Source organism: Gossypium hirsutum, chromosome D05 (assembly GCF_007990345.1).
Source record: "Gossypium hirsutum isolate 1008001.06 chromosome D05, Gossypium_hirsutum_v2.1, whole genome shotgun sequence".
NCBI lineage: Eukaryota > Viridiplantae > Streptophyta > Magnoliopsida > Malvales > Malvaceae > Gossypium > Gossypium hirsutum.
Genome location: NC_053441.1, coordinates 56,453,165 through 56,465,482, shown reverse-complemented (window position 1 = coordinate 56,465,482; position 12,318 = coordinate 56,453,165). Strand labels below are relative to the sequence as shown.

At 36.1% G+C, this 12,318-nt stretch overlaps 1 protein-coding gene across 1 annotated transcript; it reads right to left on the bottom strand.

Annotated features, from left to right (window-relative positions):
- Positions 1-2,987: 2,987 nt before the first annotated feature.
- On the bottom strand, positions 2,988-4,346 carry LOC121203360 (receptor-like protein 50). Its single transcript, XM_041092752.1, has one exon. The coding sequence runs from the start codon at positions 4,344-4,346 to the stop codon at positions 2,988-2,990; it is 1,359 nt and encodes a 452-aa protein (XP_040948686.1).
- Between the last annotated feature and the right edge of the window lie 7,972 nt (positions 4,347-12,318).

Here is a 12,318-nt window from a genome sequence, read left to right as displayed (position 1 = left end):
ATTTTAATGTCTGAATAAATTAAGTAATTTATTAATTTAGCTTAAATTACTACAGCTCATAATTATGTTTTGACTTATTACATGTTTTAAATGTGTCTTGGCCGAATTTAATATGTCTTGTTAAGACTTTATTAAATTTGTCTAATTTAATTTATGTTTAATTAGTGTGTCTAAATTATATTAATGTTTGTTCAGCTAAATTTTATGTGATTTAATTTTGGTTCATGTGTTTTTGTAGGTGAGCTGAATTTGGAGAGTAATTAAACAAGGTTCATGCATGATAGGTTCAATGTATGGGAGTGTGCATGCACAATTGAGGTTCAATGGATGGCATTTAAAGGAGCACATGCATTTGGGACGTTCATGCAAGAGGGAGTTGCTAAAAGTTCATGTATTTGAAGATTCATGGATCATATTTATGGGGGGAAAATACATGGGACGTTTCATGCATGATTCATGCATTTTCAAGATGACCATTCAAGTATTTTAGGCACATTAATGCCTCATTCAGCCAAGGGAGATGTAGGATCATTAAAGAGCTGCACATTCATGGAATTATGGAGATTCTTCAAGGCTAAGGATGCATGAATGCATCAAGTGAAGCATCATGATGGTTCGGCCAATTCATGTACCATCTTCAAGCATGAACTGGATTTTAATGCTATTTGTGTGAACATGTTAAATACCTGTGTGAACAGAATTTAAGTTAGTGTGAACAACATAGATGCCGAATATCAATAGGCATTTTAGGCTTATAAATAGCTTACTTGTTTATTGTAAAAGGTTACAGAATTTGATCAATTAAACTTAATAGAACTTTTGTTCTTGTGAGGTTACCTCCTCTCTTCTTTCGTTCGAGTCTCGAAGTGACTTATCTAGCTTGCTAGTGGTGTCAATCCGAACTCCATTGAACTTATCACCGAATTGGTGTGGCGTTCAACCATCTTCCTATACCTTTGGTTCTTACCTCCATATAGGTAACGGGTCAAGGTCCGCTTCTATCCTTCATCAAAATTCACCTTAAGCAATATAAGACTCGGGCAATACTTTTTAGTATTGAACATTCTTGACGTTTAAGTTTTATTTTTCCATCTCCATCAATTACCTTTTTCTAACCTACCTTGTTTCTATTCTAAACCGAATTTATCAACACCAAACCACTCATCTAAACCCTCTCAAAGCTTCCGCAACCCTTAGCCTAAATCACCCAATTTTGACAACTCCAACTACTCCTCGTAGACGATCGGGCAACTTTGTGAAACGACTCGATTAACCTGGGCCGGATCACATCATTCCAAATGATGTGATCCGGCCCGGATTAATTGAGTCGATTCACTTGATTGCCCGATCGTCGACGAGGAATAGTTGAGTTAACGGAAATAGGATGAAATAAGGCTAAAGATGCGGAAGCTTTCAAATGGTTTTAAAGGTTGGCTATGGTGATGGTAAATTTATAAGGGTAGTAGCTCGATTTAAGGATAAAAATAAGAAAAATGGAAGTTGATAAATGAAGGCTCGGTTTTGTAAAAAGATATTATAGTTGGGTAAAATCTAGGATAGTCGGTGGAATGGATAAATGAGCTTAAACACCAGAAACGATTCAACACTAAAAGTGTCACCCCGATTTCTATTCGGTCAAGGTGGGATTGCGGAATTGTAGAAGGTTGAACGCCACACCAAAGCAAGGTGATAAGTTCAAAAGAGAACGATAGACGCCACTAGCACGCTAGATAAGTCAGATCGAAACTCGTACGAATTTAGAGAGGAGAAAACTCACTCTTTGAACAAAGTTCATTCAAATGATCAAAAGTGTGTCTAAATTATATTAATGTTTGTTCAGCTAAATTTTATGTGATTTAATTTTGGTTCATGTGTTTTTGTAGGTGAGCTGAATTTGGAGAGTAATTAAACAAGGTTCATGCATGATAGGTTCAATGTATGGGAGTGTGCATGCACAATTGAGGTTCAATGGATGGCATTTAAAGGAGCACATGCATTTGGGACGTTCATGCAAGAGGGAGTTGCTAAAAGTTCATGTATTTGAAGATTCATGGATCATATTTATGGGGGGAAAATACATGGGACGTTTCATGCATGATTCATGCATTTTCAAGATGACCATTCAAGTATTTAGGCACATTAATGCCTCATTCAGCCAAGGGAGATGTAGGATCATTAAAGAGCTGCACATTCATGGAATTATGGAGATTCTTCAAGGCTAAGGATGCATGAATGCATCAAGTGAAGCATCATGATGGTTCGGCCAATTCATGTACCATCTTCAAGCATGAACTGGATTTTAATGCTATTTGTGTGAACATGTTAAATACCTGTGTGAACAGAATTTAAGTTAGTGTGAACAACATAGATGCCGAATATCAATAGGCATTTTAGGCTTATAAATAGCTTACTTGTTTATTGTAAAAGGTTACAGAATTTGATCAATTAAACTTAATAGAACTTTTGTTCTTGTGAGGTTACCTCCTCTCTTCTTTCGTTCGAGTCTCGAAGTGACTTATCTAGCTTGCTAGTGGTGTCAATCCGAACTCCATTGAACTTATCACCGAATCGGTGTGGCGTTCAACCATCTTCCTATACCTTTGGTTCTTACCTCCATATAGGTAACGGGTCAAGGTCCGCTTCTATCCTTCATCAAAATTCACCTTAAGCAATATAAGACTCGGGGCAATACTTTACATAGTATTGAATCGTTCTTAATACTTAAGTTCATTTTTTTCATCTCCATCCTATTTATTAAATATAAACTTTATTTTTTTTTATTAAACCGAACCTACAAAATATCCGAATTTAGCCTATCTTTTGAACCCTTTTAAAAGTCTTCCGCTTAAACTGAAAACAATCTTCATCTTAAAACAATTTCGAACGAACTTCTCGTTGACGATCGGGCAATCAAGTGAATCGACTCAATCAACCGAGCCGGATCACATCAGGAATTGACCCCTTGAAATGGTTGCTTGAAAAATCAATTACTGTGAAGTTAAAATTCTCTCAAGTTTGAAATCCAACCCTTTCAATGTCATAATTACAGAGTCATGATAATAATCTTCTCCCATGTACTTTGGACCACCTTTGTCTACAGGAATATCTTTCATTGATTTTAAATTTTCAAATAGCTCAGGTGGGATGTGACCAGTGAACTCATTTCGAGAGAGATCAATCATTCGAAGGCTGCTGAAGGAAAATGTTCCATTGAAATTTTGTATGTCACCGTGGAATCTATTAGATCGAGGGACAAGAACTTGCAGATGTGGAAGCGTACCTAACCAATAAGGAAATGTATCATTTATGTTGTTGTTGCCCAAATCTAAAACTTCTAAACCCTGGCAGCTAGTTAATGACTGTGGAATTGATCCTTCAAGTTGGTTACCATTGAGATTAACTGTTCTCAATTTAACCACTAAGAGCTGGTCGCTAAAAGTCCCAAGACAATCTGGAATAGTTCCACCCAACTTGTTCTTAGACAAGTCAAGTACAGAAAGAAAACTCAAATTGCAAATCTTCGAAGGGATTTCTCCATCCAACTCATAGTTTGAGATTAAGAAATAATACAATTCCTGTGGTGGAGTTGGAAGTAGTCCTTGAAGTGAATTGGAGTGAAGGTCCAGAATAGACAGATGCTTCCCTGGAATTTGCTGTACGGTAGTCAAGAAGTTTATAGAAAGGTTCAAAATGTCCAAGCCCTCCCATCCTTCGGCTTTCCATTTTGTAATAGAACCATGAATTTGGTTATTAGAAAGATCTAAAACTTTCAACTGCTTGGATGCATTCAAGAAGCTTGGGAAACGTTGCATGTTGCAAGAAGAGAAATGGAAGTCAATTATCATGGGTAGGGTAGAATTTACATCATTACTACACCTAGTTAATGATAGTAAGTTGTTAAATGAAAGATCAAGCGACCATAGATTCCTAAGCTTCACAAGCATGCATGACTTGATATTTCCGCTCAAGTTATTAGATGAAAGGTCAAGAGAAGTAAGGTTGATGAGTTCAAAGAAAGAACTTGGAATCGTTCCCTGTATTTCATTCTTATATAAATAGACTTGTTGGACCAGATTAGGCTCTTGGATTGGGTCAATGGGACCAGTAAGTTTGTTAAAGCTGAGATTTAGATACTCCAAAGAAGGTAGACTGAACAACCAACCTGGTACTCTGCCACTAAGCAAGTTTGCACTTAAGTCGAGTTCTCGTAGATACGAAAGTCCACTTATGTTGTTGGGAAGGGTACCTTGAAGGAAATTGGAAGAGAAGTCCATGAAGGTAAGGCTGGTGAGGTTAAATGCTGATGGTGGGAAGACACCGCTGAAATTGTTAGAGGAAAAATCCATGAAACTTAAATCGTTTAAGTTCCCAAAAAATCAGGAATTTGCCCTTGGAACATGTTGCCTGAGACATCCAAGAAGGTGATTTTTGTGAGGTTTCCAAGTGCTGAAGGGATTGACCCCATAAAAACACAACTATCAAGGTTAAGTGTTTTCAAGTGTCTAAGGTGACTAATTGAGTCTGATAACCCTTTTGAAAAGCGTGTCTCTAAAACATCCAATAACCTAAGCGAACTGCTCTAATTTGTTTTTGGTAGATAACCAATGAGGTTTGGATTATATCTTAATTTCATGCTTTGAAGATATAGAAGATGGAAAAGTTGGGTTGGGAAATTTCCTTGCAAATAACAGTAAGAAAGACTTAGATGCTTCAATGAGACAGTCAAGTTAAGGAAAGAATAAGGTACAACCAGAGACAAATCCATAAAGTCAAGGACCATAGTTTCTAATTTTGTAAGGTTATGGACAAGCATGTTAAAATCATGGTTGCTAAACAAAACAGGATTCAGATTGAGATCAAGTGACACTAGTTCTGACAAAAGAAAGATTTTAGGCGGGAAAAGACCAGTGAGTCCAGTGTCAGAGAGATTGAGATAAGTTAGACTCCTCAACTTACCAAACTCAAATGGGATTTCAGAGTTGCCGAAGTCATTGCGGGCAAGGTTGAGCCATCGAAGGTTTTGAAGTGAGAAGAGGGAACTGTTTGATTGGAGAGAACCAATTAGTCCACTACAACTGAGATCAAGGCCGATCACATTGCCTTTCTTGTTATCACACACCACACCCTTCCATTTGCAACAGTCAGTACCTTCATCCCAAGAATCCGTCGTATGAACAGAAACAATGTGAACTTCTTGTCCATAATTACTAATGGAAAGGGAAAGGTTGCTCTTGTATTGCAGCAATGCAGAACTCTATTCGAGACGACATAAATGTGATAGAGGAAGAGGCAAAGAAAGGGATAGCAATGAAGAGTTGAAGAAGCCCAAAAGGAAGCATAGGATTAAATATACCATCTTTCTTTTATGAACCCAATAGAAAAAAGATGAACTAAGAATTTGGTTGTGGAGTTACTTAGATAAGTTTGAAATGGAAACAATTCCCCTACCAATTTATGCCAATTCGTCAACTCATTGAGTACCCTTTTTGTTTTGTTTCTCTTTTGCTTAAACACATATCCGGCATTGGCCGGACATTATCACTCCATTTGCCATTATCACTCTACTTTGCCTGAGAGATATGAAGAAAACATATCCTCTTTAGAGGACTCAAGAGATCTTGCTAGTATCCCTTTGACTAAGCTGATTAACACCTTTTATACTCAGGAGCAAAGAAGAGCTAGCAGAGCTGAATACCATCATGAGGGTGCTTTTCAAGCCAAAACCAGAGAGTCCTCGAGTACCAATGCTTATAAAGGCAAAAAGTTCTGGAAAAATAGGCTTAAGCCTGATGCTGCAAGAAGCAGTGACCAACCTTGAAGGCATTGTAAGAGGGCTGGTCATCTAGAGAGAAAAGTGTTGGTTCAGACCAGATGTACTATGTCTACATTGCAAGAAGAAGAGCCATGTTGAAAGGGTGTGTAAAAACTAAAACAAACCAAGGCAGAACCAATTTCAACAACCAAAGGCTGAAGCTCGAGTGGCTGAAGATAGCAGTGACCATGAAGAGCAAGTTTTTGTTGTTTCCTGCTTAGCTGCTGAAAAGAAGTGTTTAAAAGGCTGGATATTGGACAGTGGCTGCACCAACCACATGTCACCAGTTGTATCCTTGTTCAAAACCTTGGACAGAAGCTGCAAAACAAAAGTCAAGGTTGGAAATGATCAGTTTATAAAGGCTGAAGGGAAAAGCTATGTGTTGATATGCACTCCTACAGGCAAAAAAGTCATCTCGAATGTGCTATTAGTCCCTAAGATTGACAAAAACCTTCTCAGTAGAGCTCAACTGCTCGAGAAAGGCTACTCAGTTGTGTTCAAGGGCAAGTAGCGTCAAATTGCTGATCCAAGTGGATTAAGCCTCATGACAGTCACAATGACTGACAAATGCTTTGAGGTTCACTGGCCAAGTGACTCAAAGTCAGCTTACACAGCCTTTGCTGATAATTCCAAGCTCTGGCATCAAAGGCTTGGACATGCCAACTTCAGATCGATGGCTCAAATGGTCAGTGAAGGTCTGGCTGAAAATTTCACCAACTCAGTGGAAAATGATGAAGTTTGTGAAGTATGCCAACTGGAAAAAAGGCAAGATTTCCATTCCCTAGAAACACAACATGGAGAGCCACAGAAAGACTGCAGCTGGTGCACAATGATTTGTGTGGCCCGATGAAGACTGAATCACTCAACAAAAACATGTACTTCATCCTTTTCATTGATGATTGTACTAGATATTGCTGGATTTTCTTCATGAAACACAATTCTGAGGTAGCTCAAGTGTTCATGAAGTTCAAAGCTGCTATTGAAATAGAAACAAGTTACAAGTTGAAGTCAGTAAGATTAGACAATGGGACTGAGTACACTTCAGCTCAGTTTCAAGCCATTTGCAATGATATTGGCATCAAACACCAGCTAACCAATGTGTACACACCTCAGCAGAATAGGGTCAGTGAAAGGAAAAATAGAAGTCTAATGGATATGGCCAGGTGTCTGCTGTTTGAGAAGAAACTGCCCAAAACCATGTGGGCTGAGGCAGTAAACACTGATGTTTATCTTCAGAATAGACTTCCAACCCAAGGCTTTTGCTTACAAGACACCTTTTGAAGCTTGGTTTGGATTCAAGCCATCTTTGGCTCATTTGAAAGTTTTTGGTTGCCTTTGTTATGCACAAATACCAGTAGTGAAGAGAGATAAGCTGTCAAAAAGGGCTCAACCAGGCATACTAGTAGGCTATAGCTTAGTCAAGAAGGGTTACAGGATCCTGGATCCCTTGACAAACAAAATTCAAATAAGCAGAGATGTAATCTTTGATGAAAAGGCATGCTGGAATTGGGAGAAAAATGAGCTAGAAGCTATTTCAGAAGAACTAGTGCCTAACCAAACTGAACCCGAGCAGCTTAGTCCTGAAATGGACATTGATGATGTGCCTGTTAGAGACACAAGGCTCTTGGATGAAATTTATGAAAGAGCACAAGTTGCTGTAGCTGAACCTATCAGTTTTGAAGAAGCTGAGGCAGATGAAGGCTGGAAGCAGGCTATGGTTGATGAAATCAACATGATTCAGAAGAATCAGACATGGGAGCTGGTTGATAAGCCTACTGGAAAGAAGACCATTGGAGTAAAATGGGTCTATCGAGCAAAGAAAAATGCTGATGGTAATCTGAACAAGCTGAATGCCAGGCTTGTTGTCAAAGGTTTCAGCCAGAGGTATCGCCTAGACTACCTAGAGACTTTTGCACCAGTAGCCAGGCTTGACACAGTCAGGATGATAGTTGCTCTAGCTGCTCAAAATCAGTAGACCATTCATCAGCTGGATGTAAAGTCAACATTCCTCAATGGCCTACTAGAGGAGGAAATTTATGTTGATCAGCCTCAAGGATTTGTAGTATCTGGCAAAGAACACATGGTGTACAGGTTGAAAAAGGCCTTATATGGCCTGAAACAGGCTCCTAGAGCCTGGTATGCTTGAATTGACTCCTACTTGCTCAGTTTGGAATTTGAGAGAAGTGTCAGTGAACCAGCACTGTATGTCAAGAAGAATCAAGCTGAAACACAGCTCATCTTGTCCCTTTATGTTGATGATCTATTGGTAATAGGAGGAGACAGAAGTATGCTGCTTGACTTCAAAGATAAAATGATGAAGGTTTTTGAAATGTCAGATTTGGGAAATATGAATTATTTTCTTGGAATAGAGGTGATGTAAACTGAAAAAGGAATCTTTCTCTGTCAGAGATCCTTTGCTATGAAGGTTCTGGACAAGTTTTCCATGAAGAACTGCAAACCAACAAGTACACCAATGGTTATTGGTATGAAGCTATCGAGACAGGGAAGTGGTGAGTTAGTTTGTGAAACAATGTACAAAAGCCTCATTGGTAGTCTGATGTATTTAACAACAACTAGGCCCGATATCATGTTTGCTATTAGTGTGCTATCAAGATTCATGAATTGTTGCAATGATCAGCCCTTTCAGGCAGCTAAAAGGGTGCTAAGGTACATCAAAGGCACCATTGGTCATGGTGTGTTGCTCAAAAAGGCTGAAAGCATGAAGCTAATAGGATATGTTGACAGTGACTGGGATGGTTCATGTGATGATATGAGGAGCACATCTGGATATGCTTTTAGTCTTAGCTCAGGCATGTTTTACTAGAGCTCTAAGAAGCAAAACCTGGTGGCACAATCAACAGCAGAAACTGAATATGTTGTTGCTGCAGCTGCTGTAAATTAAGCCATATGGCTTAGAAAAATCCTAGCTGATTTAAACCAAAATCAAGAGGGAGCAACAGAGATCTACTGTGACAACAAATCTGCTATTGCAATTGCAAAGAATCCTATCTTCCATGGCAGAACAAAGCACTTCAATATCAAGCTACATGTTATAAGGCAGATGGAGCAAGCTCATGAAATCGAGTTGGTTCATTGCAATTCGGAGGAGCAAATTGCAAACATCTTTACAAAGGCACTTAATATGTCAAGGTTTGCAAAATTAAGGAGGCAGCTAGGTGTTACAAGCATGGAAACTAAGGAGGAGTGTTGAAGTTAGTTCCCATGCATCAAGCTGATCCTCAAATGTATCCATGCACAAGAAGGAGCAACAAGCAATCGAGCCTTGCTGTGCAGCATCTAAAGTTTAAAGTTGCTGATTTATTTGTTACATTTAGTTGTTTTTAATCCTTTTGTAATCTAGTTCATTTTGAACTTAGTAGGTAAATGTTTTGATGTATTTTTTATGTTGATTGACTGAAAAATCAGCAAAGCTACATGTGCAAGTTAATCTTGTAAGTTTCAATGTAGATTAGTGGTGTTAGGTAGTTGATTAGGTAATAACTTGTTTACTTTTCAAGTTGACTGATATATGTAATGGCTTAATGCCTTATTCTAATGTTAATAAAAAATTTCAGCTTGTTCTTTCATTTATATTCTCTCCTTCTTTTCTTTTTTTCCACTTGCAAATTTCTGTTCTTCTTCATTTGTTTCTTCAGCAAGTCTCGAGGCTTGATGTCCAAGCAAGACCAAAACAGCTTGCTATTGCTTTCAACACTAACACAAACTCATACTGTCGAGACAATATTTTCTAATTTTGTAAGGTTATGGACAAGCATGTTAAAATTGTGGTTCCTAAACAACAAACCATAATTCAGACTGAGGTCAAGCGAAACTAGATCTGACAAAAAGAGAGATTTCAGGTGGGATAAAACCAGTGAATCCAACGCCAGAGAGATTGAGATAAGTTAGACTCCTCAACTTACCAAACTCAGATGGGATTTCAGAGATGCCGAGATCATTGCCGGAAAGGTTGAGCCATCGAAGGTTTTGAAGTGAGAAGAGGGAACTGTTTGATTGGAGAGAACCAATTAGTCCATTACAACTGAGATCAAGGCCAATCACATTACCTTTCTTGTTATCACACATCACACCTTCCCATTTTCAACAGTTAGTACCTTCATCCCAAGAATCCGTCTTGTGAGAAGGAATGTGAGCTTCTCCTAAACAACGAGTTTTATAAATTCAAAAAATGGAAAGGTTGCTCTTGATTTTCAGCAATGCAGAACTCTGTTTGGGACAACAAAAATGTGTTGGAGAAAAAGACAAAGAAAGGGATAGCAATGAAGAGTTGAAGAAGCCTAAAATGTGTTGAAATGTTGGTACATCTCTTTCCTTCGTGTATATATATATATAAATACAAGTTTAGGAAAAAATGAAATTCATGAGAACATTTTTTATTTTTGACCATATTATACTAAATTCACATTTTAAAATAAAAAATTGAAGTAAAATAAAAGTTGTGATAATTATATATTTAAAAATAATTATAATTTAATTTACAATTATTAGTTAAAAATATTTTATTTATTTAAAAATAGAACTATTATTTGAACAGAACTCTAAGCATAACATATAGGAGGGAAAGTTATGATAATTATCATTTAAACTAAAAATTTCGATGTAAAGGAAAAAATCTGTTAATTGTATTGATGGAAAATATAATTATTACTTGAATGGAATTCTATTCATTTTAATTATCACTTAATTAATATATTAGGCTAATTATGTTAATTAAATATTGTTTTGAATATTGTTATTTTACATTAATTGCTTAAAGTAAAACTATATTGTATGTTAATTATGTTAAAAATACTTTAATTATTATTCAAAAAATTATTATAATATTTGAATTGATAAGTTAATATATTTTAATTATATTCAAATAATAAATATTATTTTATGTTAATTACAAAAATTAAAATGTAATATTTAAAAATTTAATTAAATATTAAAAGCATGGCATTACAAGGTAGTTTATTTAAACTAGTAAAATTACATAGAGTTATTTGATACACTTAGGGCTTGTTCAAGCAAGTAAAAAGCGAAAAGATTATTAGTTTGTACAAGACAATTTAACTTAAACACGCATAGAAACAATCCTAATCAAACCTTCTCCAATGAATTATGATAGTCGTATAAAAAAGGGCATGACTTATAAGATTGAGCAATTCAATTAAAGATAATTGAAGCTCATTTTAATAAAAGAGTACTATCTTGTTGGACAATTGACATGATGAAAATAAATAAGTAAATATGATATTTATCCCACTTATTTCTTGTTTAATACCGAAGCCTTGTAAGCCTATAAATTATCACTTTACTTGTAGTCATTGTATTATTTTGTTCATTTAAGAGAGGATTTAAGAGAGGATATGGTGATTTGTATTTTCACTTTTGTGTTATTTATTTTCTACCTTTAGGCAAGGTGAGTGAGAGAGAGATCATGCTAAGTGTACTTCAGTGAGGATAATTAGTTGTTTGTCTTTTACTTGCACGACATTGTTATTATAGACAAAAATTAAGTCAGAGTTCTATACTTATTTATTACAAATGGCATTATTATTTTGCCATAACTTATATTCTATCCAAACAACAATTCAACAATTCACTTATAAGATTCACAATCAGTACCTAAATTATATTCTATACTTATTTTTTTCCCTCCCACCAACTCTTTCTTTCATTCTTCTTCTCATTCACTCCACATGTCTTCTCTCTTTTTCAATTTGCAGATCTATTTTGTGGGTATCTTTGTTGTCTTCACAAGTTGTGATGGATAGATGACAATGCCTGTCGTTCGCTAAAACTCCACCGGCCACCAATAGTTTTTCTTGGAAAGTGGGTGACTCTTCGTCAGCTTCTTAATCTATTTCTGTTTTCAAAATATTTCAGAATAATAAATGATTTCACGAGTCGATTTGGACTCGTGTTGTCTTAAGTTTTATATTTTTTTATTTGTTTTACCATGGTTTAATAAGTCTTTAGTTTTAGAAGTTTTTGTCTACTCTTGTAGCACGGATTTTAGTCTTACTTATGCATGTAATCTTAGTTTTACAAGTGATTTTAGGGATGGTTTTGTTGCCATCCTCTATAGTTTAGTGATTGCTCAATTCTTTTTTCGATTTTTGCTTGCCGCTTTGGACCATCCGGGGCTAATTTTCTTATCGTGTTAAGTGCTTGCAATCACTCCAGATATGTCGTGCTTGAGTTGTGACAAAGCCAATTGTCAATGTATTACAATGTTTTATTGATGCTGAGGCTAAAACCTTTGTTGTGTTGATGGAGATTGTCCTTCCTTATCTACGACAAGTGTTTGTTATTTTTTTCCGCTGAATTGTATGGTTCCATTCATTAAATGAATTAATGAATTAATGAATTCACCTTTCAAAATAAAAAAATTGAAATAAAATGGAAGTTGTGATAAATTATACATTTAAAAATAATATAATTTAATCAAAGTTGTGATAATTATTATATATTTAGGATATTAAAATTGTTATAAAATA